Below are 19,570 nucleotides of genomic sequence, written 5' to 3' on the forward strand. Positions count from 1 at the left end.
TGTAAATTTACTAATGCAAATTTATTTTTGATACAAATTCCGTCAGACATCCCAAATTGCAGCGACATTGGACACATATAGCGTGTTTGATGCATCAAATACAGAAAATCGGCCGAAAATATATATAGGAGCAATATCCAAATCTGAACTGATTTCGATACAATTTGGCACATTTATTTCTAGACCAAGTTCTGTAACACATTTCAAATTTCAGCGAAATTGGACATATATAGCGTACTTGGTGCATCAAATATATATGAGAGCTATATCCAAATCTGAACCGATTTCGATATAATTCGGCACATTTATGTCTAGACCAAATTCCGTTACACATTCCAAATTTCAGCGAAATTGTACATATATAGCGTGTTTGGTGCATCAAATGCGGAAAATCGGCCGAAAATATATATGGGAGCTATATTCAAACCTGAACCGATTTCGATACAATTTGTCCCATTTATTTCTAGAACTAATTCTGTCACGCTTTCCAAATTTCAGTGAAATTGGACATACATAGTGTGACCAAATCTGAACCGGTCTCGATATAATTTGGCACATTTATTTTTGGAACGAATTCCGTCAGACATCCCAAATTGCAGCGACATTGGACACATATAGCGTGTTTAATGTATCAAATACAGAAAATCGGCCAAAAATATATGTAGGAGCAATATCCAAAACTGAACCGATTTCGATATAATTTAGCACATTTATGTTTAGAGCGAATCCCGTTATGCATTCCAAATATATAGCGAGTTTGGTGCATAAAATACAGGAAATCGGCCGAAAATATATATGGGAGCTACATCCAAATCTGAACCGATTTCGATATAATTTGGCACATGTATTTCTAGACCAAGTTCAGTCACACGTTCCAAATTTTATTGAAATTGGATATAAATACCGCGTTTGGTGCCTCAAATACATGAAATCGGCAGAAAATATATAGGAGCTATATCCAAATCTGAACCGATTTCGATATAAATTGGCACATATATTTCTAGGCCAATATCCATCATACATTTCATATTTCAGCGCAATTGGATATATATAGCGTGCTTGGTTCATAAAATACAGGAAATCGGCCGAAAATATATATGGGAGCTATATTCAAATCTGAACCGATCTCGATATAATTTAGCACATTTATTTCTAGTACAAATTTCGTCAGACCCTCCAAATTTCAGCGAAATTGGACATACATAGCGTGTTTGGTGCATCAAATGTGGAAAATCGGCAGAAAATATATATTGGAGCTATATCCAAATCTGAGCTATATCCAAGTCTAGACCAAATTCCGTTACACATTCCTAATTTCAGCAAAATTGGACATATATAGCGTGTTTGGTACATCAAATGCGGAAAACCTGCCGAAAATATATATGTGGGAGCTATATCCAAATCTGAACCGATTTCAATATAATTTGGCACATTTATTTCTAGACCATGTTCTGTAACACATTCCAAATTTCAGTGAATTTGGACCTATATAGTGTGTTTGGTGCATCAAATACATGAAATCGGCAGAAAATATATATAGGAGCTATATCCAAATCTGAACCGATTTCAAAATAAATTGGCACATATATTTCTAGGCCAATATCCATCACACATTCTAAATTTCAGCGAAATTGGACATATATAGCGTGCTTGGTGCATAAAATAAGGAAATCGGCCGAAAATATATGTAGATGGGAGCTATATCCAAATCTGAACCATACTCGATATAATTTGGCACATTTATTTCTACATCAAATTCCGTCACACATACAAAGTTTGGAGATTGTATTTGTAATAGTTCTAAAGATATTTGCATACAAAATCTAAATTTTTTGGAGGTGCCTCCGGTTTTGATGCTATATCTCCAGATCAACACAAAATTTCAAAAAATTATATAGCCTATTTTCATTCCAGGCCATGCACTATAGGTCAAACGGACCATTTTATTGGCCAAAAGTCTTAAAGTTAAAACAAGTATTTGGTTTAAGTTAATATAGCGTTTTTAGATTCAGGGAGAAAAATGGAACAACGTGGGCCAAAAAATTAACCCTTTATGGACCAAATACACAACTGGTACCTTAACCCTTTGGGGACAAAAACTGGAAGGTCTGTTATTTGTCTACAGAATTGAAGGCATCGACGTCCGATAAGTTCAGAAGCTTTTTGTTGTTTTTCGTTTTAGTTTTAATGTGAATATGCCTTCAAATTATTACCTTGAAAATCCCACATTATGATGTGACATATTTTGACTATAACTGTATATATTTATAAAAGATTTGTAAATAATTTGACTTTAGAACACAGCAGAATACTGTAGACTACAATTTTGCTAACATTATTTGGTAAGAGGTTTAACCCTGACTTCAAAAAATCAATATTATGGAAAATATGGTAGCATAAAAAAGTTGTATAATTCTTGTCGAGCAAATTTACGCAAAATCACATTAAATTGTCTGCATTCGGCACGAGTTAATGAACCAATTTCAATTTTCACCATCATTGCCGAATGTTGCCGAAACTTTAAAAGCGTACATAACCTCAAAATGTTATACTTTCTTCGAAAATTCAAAGTTAACACCCATTTAATAACTATTTATACACATAAATGATGATAGGAGGGCATTTCTGATAAATAGATATCCAATACTTACTAATCAAATCGTTACTTATGCTAATATTGCGATTTTGTTTCACCCTGAGCGTATACAGGTAAAGATATTTAGTTAACTAGTTTTTAAAGATATTTGGATAATACATATTTGGCAGCCTGCCATGTAACGGTATAATTTCTCATAACAAAACAAAATTTATTTTTATTATATTTGAAGTGTTTCTTACAAGAAAGTAACACAAAATAAGTGAAAATACAAAGTGCGAAATCTAACTTTTGGCCAGTAAAATGGGCTGTTTGACCTATAGTGCCATGTAGCAATGTACCCTAAACATTTCAGTAAGATCTGTTCAGCGGTTTTCGAGTCTATAAGGCACAAACAAACAAACAGACAAACAAATTTCAATTTTATATATATAGATTGAAGTTTTAAACGCGATTTTCTTGGAATGGCATTTTTGAAAGCTGTGTCCACTGTAGCTCATATGCCAGAGACTTTAAAAAAATTGTTGACGGATTTATGGCGAAAAAACTATAATTTTTTAGTTAAAATTGAAATTTTGACTTTGACAGTTCACCATTTTTTAAATGCATATTTTTGAACTCCATTTTGCCTAAGGACAAGATTATTAAGTTCTTAAGGATCCCACAAAAAACATATGCTGGTCGGTTTATTTGTTTTCCGGCTACAGTTGGCACCACAAACAGCTTTGGTAGTAACAGTTTTTCTTAGGTGGCCATTTGTCAGAACACTGTGAAATATTTTTCAACAAAAAATCGGAAAGTAGCTCAAGGTGTGACCTTTCAGATGAAAACAACATCTTCTAAAAAGTTTGGAAGGTTTCTTGTAAAACAAGTAAGAACGGCCGGCCAGACTGAACGTGTTATACTCTCCACCGCGAGTTGAAATGAAGTAAAATGCAACAATTAGTTTCCTTTCGTTTATGAACGTATCTCTAGTCGAATACAAACATATTCAACATTTTATTTAGTTAATAATTAAACATTTACAATAACAATGTATCTTCTTTTCTTTTTGCAGATTAAATCCGATGTCTTCAAAATTTTGGACAACATTGTTAAGGCAGCAGCACCACAACCTCATCCAAGCAATGAAAACTAAAGCTCAACAAAAACTAAAACTAAACGTCTTCCAAGGATAATAAAAACAAACACACAACAAATATTAACAAACAACAGCAACGACAAGAAAAACTCCACAAAAGACAACCACAACATCAACTACAACAACAACGAGCAACATTCAAAGAGCCTTTTTTAACAAGGCATGTTTATACCTGATTCACTGCGTAGCTGTATGATCGAGACGGACGTTAATTCCTACCTCCAAACATCATCCTCAGGACAGGTGCTGAACTTATACGTGGTATCAGTTTTTTAAGCAAATACGAACCAAAACAAACCAAAAAAAAACTTTCTATCTCCCCCAAAAGAACTAATTTGCCCCGCCATGACATGCCATGCCAAATGCTAACCAATCTCAAAAATTCACAAAACCACCAACTAACAGCATCCGAAAGCTAAAAAACCAATCATTATCCTCACATTTTACAACGTCAAAAAGCGAAAAAAGCATAAAATCATCGAAATTCCGCATATTCTTTGGACCAAAAGTGTATAAAACTGTGAAAAAGAGGATCAGATCAGCATTTCCATTTAGCCAAATTGTGTTTTTAACCAAAACCAAACACAAAAAAAAAAACGAAAAAATCATACAAAGGCTACCACAGGCTCAAAGCTAACAAATTGATTTCCATTTCTCCATTGGGTTTCCCTCTTCTGTGTGTCTTACCCCCACCTCGTTGTCTGTTCGTTGTCAGTACGTTCGTTTATTGTAATGAAGTGAACGTAGTGCATAAAGAATGAAAAGAGCCAAACCAAACTAAGAAAAAAATCACAAACCGAACGAATATTCGGAAACCCAACTTGTATCCGTTAACTAAGTAATTACCAAAATTCAACAACAACAAATACTACTAATACTACAACAAATGTTACTAACAAATCTCTCTGTGTGTTGTTTTACTGTTATTATTCCTTAAATGTTGTTGTACATTTTTTTCCTCTTCTTCCTTCTTTCTTTCTTTCGTTCTGTTCCCCTCATCAATCTTTGGTTTCTTGTGTATGGATGTTTATATTTGGTTCATGTGTGTGGCCTCTAACAACAATAACAAAAACTAAACTTTTTTGGTGTATTTGTTTGGGGTTTTTTCATATTTTTGTTATTTCCGTTTCCTGTTCGTTTCTCTCTCACTTGATTTTCTCTTGCACTCATACTACTACTTACATATATAGTACACATACACTAACTAACAGACAACAAAACACCCCCATCTCCCCTTACTTTCTCACTCATCATTTATGTTGTATCTGTATGTTTGTATGTATATGTGTGTCATTGTTCGTTTGTTCATTCTTCTTACTAAGTGTCCTTAATAAACCCCGTTATGGTTTTTTGTTCATTTCATTTAATGTACGTTTTGGTATTGTTTTGTTTGTTTGTTCATGTATATGTGTGTGTATAGTCAATGTCTGTCAGTCAGTCTGCCTTTTTTTGTCCCCGATGTATATCTCGGAGTGTGTGTATGTCTAGTCAAGGAATATATTGGTGTTAGTGTGACCCCCTTTTTGGCTGTTTGGTCTGATGCCTATCCATCCATTCATCCATCAAATAAAATCGGTTTTGTTTTGATTTTACTTTTGTTATCGTTGTTGTTTTTTTCCTTTTTCCAGCATAGTTTTCGATGTGTTTTTTCCGTTCTATTTTTATTGGATGTCTAGATGTTTGTTATTACTTTTTTATCTAAGCTAGAAACGCATATTGAATTACAAAAACAAAAACTTTCCTAAATTCAATAAAATATCAGTATGAGGAAAGTTTTGGGAGAAACTGTTTTATAAAACGGCCCGAGGGAATAGAAAATGCCGTAGGAAAGAATAAATCCCAAGTTAAAGATTTCGGCAAACATTTGTTCAATCTTGTTAATGTAATTTAAGGCTACTATTAAGCACGCAGATGGTTCTGCCCCTGAATTGATTTCCTCTAATATACTTTATGATACTTTAAAATGCTACTGCGCTTTTGTTTCTAATGAATATTTCTTTTCTCATTGAAGACTTTAAATCAAAACTTAAATCGTTTGACGATTTAGTAATAGGAATTCGATCAGATAAAATATTCTAAAGAAATATTGAACATTGGGGCGTCGTTTTTTATTGGGATAGCTAATACAATTTTGTTTTTTCAAAATAGTCTGGCTTAATCCCATTGTTGTTGTTTTATTATTTTAAAACAACTAATTTATTAGTGGAAAAAGTTTTGGCATTGTTCGCCAAGGGGTAAGGCAGGGGAGACTAGTTTCGATCCACGCCACTGGATCTCATCAGTTCCCTTGTTTCTTGTTTGTGGATATTCTCCACCGAAGTTATTTTTCAATAACTTCTTCAACAAGAAACTTTTCATACCCAAACATCAATCGTCAGCTCGAAGTATAAAGGTGAACAAAGAAAAAACTTCAATGAGAAGTTTTTCTTTGGTAACCTAACACAACTTCGACGAAAGTGTTTGCGAAACAAACCAAACCTTTTCCCAGTGCTGTGTCGTTGAATTTCTACGAATGCACATAACAAAATGTTGTTGGTAGCTTGTGTTGGGTAAAAATGAATAAATCCACAACGTGGATGTTTTGAGGATGACTTACCACGGCTTCTTGACATCCGGAATGAACCCATCCGTGTGCAAAGGGCTTCTAATTTCTTCTCTTTTTCTTCTAAGCGAGTGTTTGATGGAGAGAAGCTACATACATCTGATTCGCTACTATCCGCAATCCTGTCGGCCATCGCTGCCAATTTTTCCAGGCTGTCTTCACTAACGGATAAAATTGCTTTCATCTGTGGCGGAAGTCGTTGCATCCACAGCTGCTTCAAAATATCGTTGGAAACCTTACCCTGAGATAATGACCGCATTTCGGATAATAGTTCGGAAGGCTTTTTGTCTCCGAGCTCAATGTTCGTCAAAAGCTTCTTGAGACGATTCTCCTCTGAATCCGAGAAACTGCTAATAAGTTTGCTTTTTAACGTGTCATACATATTTTCAGCAGGAGGATTGATGATTATATCAGCAACTTTCTCCAAAATATTGCTTTCAATCGATGCAACAATGGTGTGGAATTTTGTAGAATCTTGCGTAATGCCGGCCATGATAAATTGTGATTCTATTTGCTTGAACCAAAGCCGCGGATCGGAACGCCAAAATGGAGGAGCTTTCACAGCTACTCGTGAAACTTCCATTGTTGATGATGTATTTGTTGAGCTTGATGGGCTTGTAGATGCATTTGTAGCGTCCGTTTTCATTAGAAGTTCTTTATTTGAGTTCTTTTGTCGGAGGTCACCAATTTGTTGGGTAAAAATGAATAAATCCACAACAATTTAATTTTATAAAAAAATTTAATGTTTATTTTTCAAAAGACAAATTAGAACTAACTAGAAAAATGAAAATTATTTTGTTTGTCACAAAATACATAAATTATGAAAATCAATGCTAAGTTGATAATAGAAAATTACAAAGCCAAAGGCAACTTGATGAAATAAAAATAATATTTGTAAAGTAAATAATAATTGAGTATTTTCAAGCCGCCACACTTGTCACAGCCAACCATACAAACGGTGCCAGAGTTTCTCAAATCGAACATTGGTGGCGTCGTTTTTGTTTTGGATAGCTAATACAATTTTGTTTTTTCAAAATAGTCTGGCTTAAACCCAATGTTGTTTTATTATTTTAAAACAACTAACTTATTAGTAGAAAGAGGTTTGGCATTGTTCGCCAAGGGGTAAGGCAGGGAAGACTAGAAAAACTTCTCATTGAAGTTTTTTCTTTGTTCACCTTCATACTTCGAGTTGACGATTGATGTTTGGGTATACAAAGTTTCTTGTTGAAGAAGTTATTGAAAAATAACTTCGGTGGAGAATATCCACAAACAAGAAACAAGAGAACTGATGAGATCCACTGGCGTGGATCGAAACTAGTCTTCCCTGCCTTACCCCTTGGCGAACAATGCCAAACCTTTTTCCACTAATAAATTATGTGTTTTAAAATAATAAAACAACAACAATGGGATTAAGCCAGACTATTTTGAAAAAAACTAAAGAAATATTTTTATATCTTGTGGATATGGTATTGTTTCCTTAAAACGCCACCTTGCATTTCCTGCAAGTAAATTTTCATGCAAACAATACCGGAAAATGAATTCAACATTGCGTACACTAATAATTTGTTTAAGTCCAAAATCGAATACTTAAAAATGATATGGTAACTTTGAAAATTTAGAACTGCAAGATAATGCAGTGTTCAGTTTTTTAATCGCTGATATTTTCAAAATACGCACAAAATGTAATTGCTGTTAACAAATTCCAAAATTATACATAAAATTCAGAACTATTTAGACTTCTTACCTGAAGGAAAAACAAAATAGAAGATTATGTTGGTATGAACTAGATCAAGCAAACTATCGATATTGTCAACATTAGATATTTTCGATATTTTATTTGAAAAAATCGATAACTATCGATATTTTTTCAACTACATGTTTATTATTGAATCCTTCATCGAATGAAAATAACAATAAGTATTAAAATCTTAAACTAAGTATATTTATTGAAGAAATGTGCCACTGCCCATTTCTCCTCTTTGTAAGCACGTTTCATATATTTTATTCCTCATATGCTGAGAGTATCCCTCCGTTTTAGACGGTTGTGTCCTTCGGATAATAATAGCTGGCGAGCCTGATTAATTGAGTGTGTGTGTTGTGTGGCTTTATAGGATTGGCAGTACTTCTTGATTTCTTCTTCAACTGTTGGCACGTTGAGGTCTTTATGTAAATTTGAGTTTCTTATGTACCATGGAGCATACGAAGAATATTCGATTGTCTTCTTTGTAATTTACTTACATTTCAGGCACTTGCTGTCCCCTAGAGTTGGATTCCGTAAGACTAAATTGGTTTTATTGTTGTTTTATATAAAAGTACTTTGTATGTTAAGTCGAGCTTAGATCGTTGTCCAATAAGCCACTGAATTTGGGAGCATTTTATCTTCATTTGTGCTAATTTTGATTCAAAATGAAATTTCCATGTAAGGCTTCGATCTAAGTGAATACCAAGGTATCTCACATGTTCTGTTTGTGGTACTTGCATGTTAAAGATTTTAATTGGGGGGCATGGATCTTTTCTAAGTGTGAATGTGGTATGGGTACATTTGGCCGCATTTACCGCTAATCTCAATTCTTTAGCCAATTTCCAAGAGTGCAATTTGTTGTAGGCATATCCGATGTAAATATAACGTAAAGTATGGAACCAAATATGCTTCCCTGAGGAACCCCAGCCTTTTTGTAGTAATTTTATCACTTCCTGGAGATTTTTTGCCTTCAGGTCCTTTATGACCCTTTCAACATCCTTGATTGATAGAGGTATTGGGTTTGTAATAAAATTATCTATCACCGGTTCGTTTATTTCTGTTTGGAGCAAATACTGATTCTAGATACGTAGCAAAGGTGTTCAATTTTTCATTTGTATTTTTTGCCCAATTTCCATTAGGAAGACGAATGGACGATTTACGTTGAATGGGTCCCTGCATATTTTAAGTCGCTTAACACAAGCTGTAAACCAGATCTTTCAGTTGGATCTAAGTTATCTAAGTAATTCTTAAGGTTTCGTTCTTCGAAGACTTTCAAACCATTATTCAGTCTTGTTTGGCAGTTTTTAAAATTGCTTTTGAGAGCTGGGGATCTGTGTTGTTGCCACTGTCTTTAAGCATTTCTTTTCTCCGTTATAAGCCAATGAATGCCCAAGGGAAATGATGATGTGTTGCGATTATTTTGATAGTTTGAAGGGTTTGACGGGGCTGCCGTAGCAGCAGTTACTGCATTCTTAAATACCATAGTGAATCTTTCCACTGCAGATCCTCAGATCGCAAGGACATACACAGAAAAAACAAAAGTATGTATTTTTTACTAATTCCGTTCATAATTTTTTTATTGTCCATAATTTGAATGGACAAATTTTTTTATTCATATTCATATACACAATACTATTTTTGCAAAAGTATTAATGCTTTTCTAAAATACAAAAATAAATTGTCTAGTTTCCCCTACATTCACCATTATTATTTTTTTTTCTGGCAAAAACCGGGTTTTGTGCTTTATCTATAAAGATGTTGTGGTTTTGCTTCTACTGTTTTTGTCTTTCCTCCCCTCCGTCGTATCTACACGCACATTGACTCCATGTCAACAAAGCACAACAGCCTAAACAACCACCACTACCACACTAACAAGTAGAGTTGTGCCAAAGGAACTATATGGAACTATCTCGTTCACTTCGCAGTTCCAATGGCCCACATTTTTTCTTTGAACAAACTGCGTATACTTAATACCACACGTTACATTTCATGATGTTACTCATACGTTTTGGAACTAGTACAAGGAACTAGGAACTAGATTACCCAACTCTACTAACAAACCACACGTATAGATTTCGTTTGTTATCGAAAAACACTCACTATATCAATAGCATTATTTCGCATATACAATTTTTGAATTTCTTTAATATAAATAAATAAAACAAAAAAACATTGTTCCACAACATCCCATAAATAAATGCAACATCTAATAACTCAAGCTAGTGCTGATGGAATCAATATGTATGTGCATATGGTTCACATTGTTCTGATTTACAAGATACATAATTCATTAGGAAAAATCAATTAGAAGAGAAACGTTTAAAGAACAATAATTACAAAATTAAATAAAAAAAAAACAAATTTCAAAATAAAAACAAATTTCAAAACAATGTAAAAAACAAAGTTTGTATAGAAAAAATAAATTAAAAAGTAAACAGAGTTTTGAATATATGTAACTTTTTCTTGCTTTAAAGAAGATTATTTTGAAATGAATGAATTGGTTCCTATTTTGCAAAAGAGAATAGACATATATCCCATGTTTATGTTTCATTCAAAAAAGAAACGAGTATTTAGTGCTTTATGAAGTAGGTTCATACAATATAAAAATCTGAACATTGGAAACAATTTTTGAACACTATTCAAAAATTTAATAAATTTTTTTTCTGTGTACCTTCTGCCAAATGTGAACTAACGAAATTTTTTATAATTCAGCCAGTTTATGCGCTTGTGAATTAAAGTTTTGGACAAATTGCACTGTGATGTAATATTCATTGACAATATCGGTGGCGAATGGTCAGATGACAAGTCGAATGATGGAAATCGATATTATCATTAATTTGTTATCGTTATTAATTTTGGAAATAAAAATGGCTGAAATGTCTATACTTTTGTTGACATTTTGCACAAGTACTTCACAGAAATATAAAGGAAAAAATCAATTGATTTTATTTAATAAAAAAAATACAGTTTACTTTTCCGAAAAATCACATCCACGAAACCGAAAAGCCGCATAATTTCTGCTCATTTCTATAGATTTTAGGTTAGGAATGTTTAATCCGATAACACCGATGGACAAAACTATCTCTCGATATTGAATTTTTAAAAAATAATCAATAAATCATCGAGTTTTTGCCAACTCTAGGCATTAAGGCATTAATCGATTAATCGACAACACTGGTCAACACAACTTTTGTTTCATCCTAATTTCTTTTTGTATTTCAACTCAAATTGACGAGTTATTTTCAAATCCGGAAGCAGTTTTTCCCTATCAAATCTTGTTTTCGAGATATAGCTCAGAGTCCTTTTTTAAGATGTTTACCCAGATTTTCTTTATCCTTGGTCACCTAAAGTATTTTTCGTACTTTCTAAATCTTTATAAATAACAACTAGCTGAACCCGTTGCGCACTGCTACCCCGACTAAGATAAAATATAATGGAATGCTTTAAGTATATTAATTTGTTTAATATTTTAACATATAAATATAGGAGATATGAAGGCGTTCTCCACCTATTCAGGGCTGTTATGGAGCTACTATGGTATTTTTATATGTTTCAGGATGTAACACTCCTCCTAAAGCCTTTCCTACGTAGGTTATGTCCTTTAAGCCTATTAATTTATCTTTCTACAGATTGGATATATGTAGATCTAACTGAGTGAATTCAATTAAGAATAGAGTCAGGTCTGAGAACCTTAAGTTTGAGAATAGTTGTAATTTATTTTATACATGGGAATTATTTTTATCAGTAGTCTCTCAAAGATAGGCCAATTCCTTCCCAACTATAAGTACTTGTGTATAATGATGACTTCTACTGAATTCTAAGTCTCTTCAAAAATTCATTGAAATTGGACATACGTATCAAAAACATGAAATCGACCGAAAATACATATATATGAGAGCCATATTCCGATATGATGCGATCTCGATATAATTTGGCACATTTTCCTTTCCTTATTCAAATCTGAACCGATCGATATAATTTGGCACATTTATGTCTAGACCAAATTCCGTCACACATTCCAAATTTCATGAAAATTGGACATGCATAGCGTGTTTGGTGCATAAAATACAGGAAAATCTCCCGAAAATACATATAGAAGCTACATCCAAATCTGAACCGATTTCGATATAATTTGGCACATTTATTTCTAAACCAAATTCCGTCACACATTCCATTTTATTGAAATTGGACATAAATAGCGTGTCTGGTGCATAAAATATTGAAATCAGCCGAAAATATATGTATATGGGAGCTATATCCAAATCTGAAACGATTTGAATTCCTATAATTTGGTAAATTTATTTCTACATCAAATTCCGTCACACATACAAAATTTGGAGATTGTATCTTTAAGAGTTCTAAAGATATTTGCACACAAAATCTAAATTTTTTGGAGGTACCTCCGGTTTCACACGCAAAATAACGGCCTCTCTAACATATGTCCCAAACCTATTTTGCAGCAAACATATATATGTCTGCAACAGTCTCAAACAAATATATGTTTGGGTGCAAACATATATATGTTTGGGCGCAAAGATATTTATGTTTGGGTGCAAACAAAGATATATTTGGGTGGAAACAATTTTATATTTGGGTGCAAACATTTTATATGTTTGGGTGCAAAAAAATACAAACCCAAAAGGCCCAAAAAAAACAAACACATGCACCAGTGGGCGCTTACTGAGATCATGGGAGCGTAAAATTCAATGTAAAACACTTTAAAATGTGTGCTCACTTGCTCTCAGTAAGAACTCACTGGCTATCTCTATAGTATACACAGAAATGTTGTGGTACATACAAAATTCCAAAGAAATACATAACACACTTTAATAAAAGAAAAACTGATTGAAATAATTAGTAAATAGTCACACTTTTAAAAAAGAAAAATATATAGAAACGTAGTTGAACGCGTATTGGGCATTTAATTTCCTAAAAAGCACACTTTCTCTAAGAAAACAAAAAAACACTGATTTATTCACTCACTTTACCGTCTTGACTCTACAAAGGCAACGAAAACACTGAAGAAAGAAAAAAATATAAATCATATCATTTCTTCTTTTCTTCTTCGCCAGCTAAGTTGGTTAACAACAACAAAACAAGAAACACACGAGTTTGTCGCATACATGCCACCAAAGCCCCCTTCTTTAAATGCCGTTCGTTTGTAATGACATCAGTGGAAAACGGCTGGACCGATTTGGATAATTCTTTTTGTGAAATGTTCGCCATAACAAGACTTAAGTTTTTATGCAAAATTTGACCACACCCACTGTTACGCCCACCTTTTTAATTTTCAATTTTATCTTTTCTACAAAAACTACTGAACCGATTTTTCTGAAATTGTCAGGGAATGTACAGAGATGGCCCCGGTTAAAATGGGCTACAAATTTTGTTGAATTTCGGAGGGGGAGGGGTACTTCCCCCAAAGCCTATTTCTTCAAAAATGCTAGATTTACAATAATTACGAATGCCTCGGTTTGGAATTTTGCGAGACAAGGCCCGAAAGACTTGACCACGCCCACTTTTTAAAATATGTTACATCTACAGAACTGCTGAAACTGATCCTATTTTCTTGAAATTTTCGGGGATGTACAGGGATGACCACCGGTGAAAATAGGGTGCATATTTTCTTGAATTTCGAAGGGGGAGGGGTACTTCCCTTTGCAATATTTAAAAAATGCCATATCTTTATGAATAAAAATCAAATGCCTTCATGACCCAACTTAGGTTTTTAGAAAGAAAATTTTACCTCGCCCACTTTTTTCAATTTTCTATTTTAATTTTTTCTGCAAAAAATACTGAACCGATTTCCTGAAATTGTCGCGGAATGTACAGGGATGGCCCCCGAAATCAGGCTATATATTTTATTGAATTCCAGAGGTAGCGGGGTACTTCTCCTATGCCATATTTAAAAAACCCTATATTTGCAAAAAAATACGCTTAAAACTTTATTGATTAATCTACAATTTAGTTACTTCTTTGGGGTTTAAAGAACCGACCACGCCTGTGTTTTAAGCAGGTTATATCTCGAAAACTACTGAACCTATTTCCATCAAATATGCAGCAAAAGCTCAATGTTTGCCGTTGTTATGTATATTTTATGATATACGGAGGAGTACCTTCCCCACGCCTTTCTTTTAAACGCTGTATGTATAAGCTAAACTTATGATTACATCGGTTCAGCATAAATTTTGGGAGGCAATGGGGTTGTGTGAACCCTTGGTACATATTTGGAGCCAAATTACCGGACCACGCCCACTTTTTTACAGACAAAATCTGTTGATAAATTTAAAATCCTCCTCGGTTTGACAATGTACCGAAGAAGTGAAGTAGAAAATACCTACTTTTGAATTGTCAAGCATAAAGTCCATAAAAAGTTGTCATTAAAACTCATTACGACGGCCCAACAACGCGGACCTGGGTCTGCTAGTTGTTAATAAGATTTCGTGTGATCGAGTATCTTAAACAAGAATAACGCCATCAGGACAAGCAAAGGGTGCCAGGTATTGTATGTCAAACTGTGTGGGACCCTTACAGAACGCACAGTGGATTCACTTATATGGAGAAAGTGGCCAAAATATTTCCAGTGTAAATATCAAGCTAATGCGCTGGTTACCCCTTAGTGCTGCTGAGAAGATTGTTTTAAGAAGCCATAAGCGTAGCATTCTGCACTTTTTCCCCTCTGGAAGGGGTACACGGTACGAATAGTTTTAGGCCGATGCAAAAATAGACATGGGAAAACGATCTCCAAAAAAACGTAAAAACCAACCAATTTAGCGGGTTAAATAAAAATACGTTTTTTTCTGCAAATTGGTAATATTTTTACTATAGATATTATAGCGTTCTTCCTGAAAGAAACGTACCGGTCACGTATATCTTACTCTTGCGGCCCACCATTTAAAGTCTACCACTAGATGGTAGTTCATATTAAAAGTGGATAATCTTAAACCCATGACCTATATTAAAAAAATATTCCCGAGGAGGGCACCGGTGGGCATCATGACCAAAACCGTACGCCAAATTTAAATATATGGTCGAAATTGCATTACAAAATACACTAAAAAAACATACAGCTAACTAAAATTCCACAATACGAACTCAAAATATATATGAGTGCTATATCCAAATCTAAACCGATTTTCACGAAAAGCATTAGCATTCTTCCTATGGATAAAAAGTGATATAGATTTTAGTTGAATCGGGCAATAAATGCGACCTGTAAGTTGGGGACGGACGGACATGCATAAATCGTTATTTTTGGCCAATGAATGGAACCACTGTGCGTTATATTGGGGTTATACCAAAACGTAGATCTACATATTTCTATCATTTTTTGGCGAAAAAGCGTTTTTTAGACTATTTTGAACACTAAAATCCAACTGAAATCGGGTGGTATCGGTGTTATCGGTGGTACCAAAACATGGGTATATGTCCAAAATTTGTAGTGGAGATGTTTTCTGACCATTAAGAACCCTCAATGCCAAATTGCAGCTTATTCGGTCTGCAAATGTAGCTAAAATGTCAAAATACATGAAATCGAATGGTACCGTTATATGGGGGCTATACCAAAACATGGACCTATTTCCACATTTTTTAGAACCGTTATTTGACCCTAAATGCCAAGTTATAAGCAATTCGGTCTAAAAATGTCAAATGGCAAAACGTCAAAATATGTCGAGCGGTAGCGTTATATGGGGGCTATAAAAAACCTGGCCCATCTTCGAACTTAACCTGCCTGCAGACAAAAGACACATTTCCAAAATCCGTCCTATCTCAACTTTGGGGGATTACCACAGGCAGACGGGCATACATAGATCGACACAGAATTTTAACTTGATCAAGAAAATATATACTTTATAGAGTCGCGTTAAAAACGGAAGAACAAGGATAATATACACTCCATACTATGGTTCAGGATGTAAAAACTCTGATGGGACCAACATTCATTTCATAATACCCTCAGCCTTTATGCTAACGGTTTTAGACCCCAAGTATATTTAGATGAAATTTGTTTCAGACAATTTGGAGTCGATTTAGCCATGTCCGTCTGTCTGTCTGGTATCGCAATATTTTGCCTAAATTTAGTTTAAGTTCAAAGATGGTCCATATTGATCCACTCCATCGGGTACCTGCCCCACAAAAGTTCAAATTCTTTCTGTAAAATGGTGTATACCATAACTCTCGAAGGGTGTCATCGATTTGGTCCAAACTCTGCTCATCGCATTATTCCTACCAGATATAGGTTAAGTTCAAATATGAACCATATCGGTCCAATCCTTCGGGTACCTCCTACACAAAGTTCAGAAAAAAAGTGAAGTTTAAGAGCAGCTCTCATATTGTTTTGACATTTGTTTCAACACGTTGTCCTTGCGGTCCCCTTTGCAAGGGTATACATTTTTTGGGGCGCAAGTCCATACTGCCTGAGATGATGATCTAAAAGCTCTAAGAAACCCTGACGACAACCAAAATGCCAAATCCGCAAGATAACTCTCACAGGGAGTTTCTGATTGATCCAAACTTTACACGTTGTACTACTTCATGCAGACATGTATCAGCCTGTAATGTGGACTATATCGGTCCACTCCTTCGTGAATCTGTCACACTAAATTCGGAAAAAAGTGTTAAACTGCACTCTCCGATTGCCTTGATTCATTTTTAGTACGACCCATTTACAACGGTACAAATTTTTCCGGAGTGAGTCCATACTTCCTGAAATAATGGTCCAAAACCTCCAAAAAACCCTGCCGGCACAAACTAAAATGGCTATAGTGAAAGATAACTCTAAACTTCTTAGTTTCAGACAATTTGGAATCGAGTTAGACATGTCTTTGTTTGTCAGCAATGCTGACTGATACTTTCTTACTTGTTGAAAATTAAATTGAATTTATTTTTATTTTTTTTTTGAATATTTTTGGATATTTTATAGTATTTTCAATAGCCTTCACATTTATAATAGGTATATAATTACATTATAAATAAACAACTTTGTATAATCGGTTATGAAAAATTATATGCAAAAATGCGTCTTTTATTTTGATACAGCACTTTAATAACGGTACCTCCCGATTTTAATTTTCAAATGCTGTCTTTTTTAATTTATTTATTGGGAAGCCCTGCAACTGCCTACCAACATTTTTACCATATGTATGCAAAGGTTCTCAATTTCAACGGAAATAAGGGACCCGACACAGTTCCGATAAAATCCATACATACCAAACCAAAGCTTTTATTTTATTTAAATATTTTTATGGAAATACGAATATGCTGTAATTTAATATTTAAGGTCCCAAGTGAAAAAACATTCCACAAAAAGTTGTCGACATAGATCTAAGCTATGCTATATCGCCGATATTACAGCACGTTTTGACGTCAGGTACTTTGAGAATTGTAGCTACATTTGCTAAGTGAATTAGCTGTAATTCGATATTTAAGGTCCCTAGTTGTCAGAAAACTTTCCTACGGTCCCACTCAGGTAGACCTATTTTATTAGCCTATTGGAACATGATTTTGTATAGGCATTATATTTACATTGTTTTTGAACACTCTTCTTCATAATAACCTTTTTAATCTTTTTTTATTTGTTGAACATTTAATTAGAACTTCAGCAGATTATTTACATACAAATATGTATGTAGTATATGTTCAAGATTTGATGTTGCAAATTCTACAAACTTATTTGTGTCTCTGAAGATTTAGCTAGCAACACATATAAATTTCACTTCTATTAAAATAGCTGAGGTACATTGACCCAATGTCAGTTAGAATGAGTAGTTATACCAAGCCTTGCCTTTTGCAGGCCATTGTATTTAATTGCTTCGAGTTTTTTGTTCTTCTGCATCTACAACGTATGCTTTTCTATTTTCAAATCGTTTTCATTCTTGATGCGTACTCACCACATTTACACGCTTTGAATACCAATTAGGAAGCGTTTCAGGGCATTGAGGTATAGACAACATATGTTGACTAACAACACATTTTGGTAGGTCAGTTTTTCGTATTCTTTTATTTGAATTCGCACTAAGAGTGCAAAAAAATCTTTCTCTTGTGGTAGACTTTTGGTTAGTTTAAAATATTTTATTGTGGTTTTTTGTCTTTTTCTTCATATTCTCTTTTTTTTGAGAGACGTATTTTCCATCATGATTTCACCAAAGTAGGTGAACAATTGCATACTAATTTCACAAATTGCAAGACAATACCATCAAAGAAATAAAAAAATTAAAACGCAACGAAAAACTAAATTTCATAGATCACTTTTTGCATAGAAAACTCATCACCACGTTTAAGGTTTTGCATTTTGGAAAGTTCGATGAACATGACAATGTCAGAGTAGTCAGTCAATGATTGATTGATCAATGTCTAATCAAATGTAACGAAAAAGAAAAACATTGCACTAGTTTTGTCAGATTGACTGCGCTATCTGGCAAAGAATAACTTAAACAGGTCATTGACAGGAGAGTGAGTAGCAGTAGGGGATGTGGTACAAATGGCTTCAGTACCGGGACCACAAAGCCTACACAGAATAAAATTGATAACGATTTGATAAAAAAATTCAAATATTCAATTAAATTTTAATTGATTTTTTGCCGATAAATGAATTGTCATATTTACAACCGTGTTTATCACACATTTCCCCAAACATTTTTAGTTTTTGACGTTCTTTTTTGTTCACGTAGTTATTTATTGAAAATATAATAACTTTAATTCATTGTTTTTCAAAAAGTTGTTACAAAATACAAGATTTGATAAAGCCGTTTATCGGAAATTTTTTTCTGTGTACATTCGTACGAAACTATGTTTAGGGCAAACATATTTAAAGAGTAAAATAATTATTATATATTCGTAAAAAATATATTGTTACTGCAACCATATATTTTATGACAGACAATAAAATATGGATTAATGCAAAAATAATATTTTTAGACTGGTACAATAGGGTGACCCAAAGAAAGGGTTTTTTTGTTTGAAAGGCTCACATTTTTCCCCATTTGATCCCAAAACCTTATATGTATATGCAATTTTATGGCGGTCGGTTACCGCGTAACCCGTGTCTCTTGACCGATTTTTATTTCTATAGTAATTTGTACAGTCTTTTAAGTGGTTAGTATCACAGATCCAACAATATTCTATCGGTTCGCGTTTGCAGCTGCAAATATTGACTTTTCTCGGTCAACCAAATTTCTTTCTTTTTTTATATTTTGTATGACCGTGTTGTTGTTTTTACTTTTGTTTGTATACATTTATACCGAGCTAATTATTTCCTTTATCCTGGTGAAAATCTTAAGAGTTAGAGCAGCTGAGGGTTACACTTTTAAGTCACCGCTTTCTGAGACAAGTTTCCAATAGAGCTGGAGGTTCATGCTTTCGTCATCTTTACCTCCATGGAGATGATGACTGCGTGATCCTCGACAGGTCTTGTTACAGCACTCAATGTGAAAAATTTGCTGTTAGCAAGTTACCATGTAACACACGTTGTTTTAATAAAATATTAACTCG

General features: G+C 33.9%; 1 protein-coding gene across 19 annotated transcripts in view; it reads left to right on the forward strand.

Annotated features, from left to right (window-relative positions):
- NfI (Nuclear factor I) overlaps positions 1-19,570 on the forward strand; it is a 77,755-nt gene that overhangs the window by 21,293 nt on the left and 36,892 nt on the right. For 11 of the 19 annotated variants that reach the window (XM_073975818.1, XM_073975830.1, XM_073975824.1 and 8 more), the window contains exon 3: positions 3,654-3,998. In XM_073975818.1, coding sequence (XP_073831919.1) covers positions 3,900-3,998 — 99 coding nt within the window. In that variant the 5' untranslated portion in view covers positions 3,654-3,899. The remainder of the gene's footprint in view (positions 1-3,653; positions 3,999-19,570) is intronic. The other 8 variants (XM_073975826.1, XM_073975834.1, XM_073975828.1 and 5 more) reach the window with 1 other exon arrangement.

This window comes from Musca autumnalis, unplaced genomic scaffold (genome assembly GCF_047663935.1).
Source record: "Musca autumnalis isolate F117 unplaced genomic scaffold, ASM4766393v1 scaffold_3, whole genome shotgun sequence".
NCBI lineage: Eukaryota > Metazoa > Arthropoda > Insecta > Diptera > Muscidae > Musca > Musca autumnalis.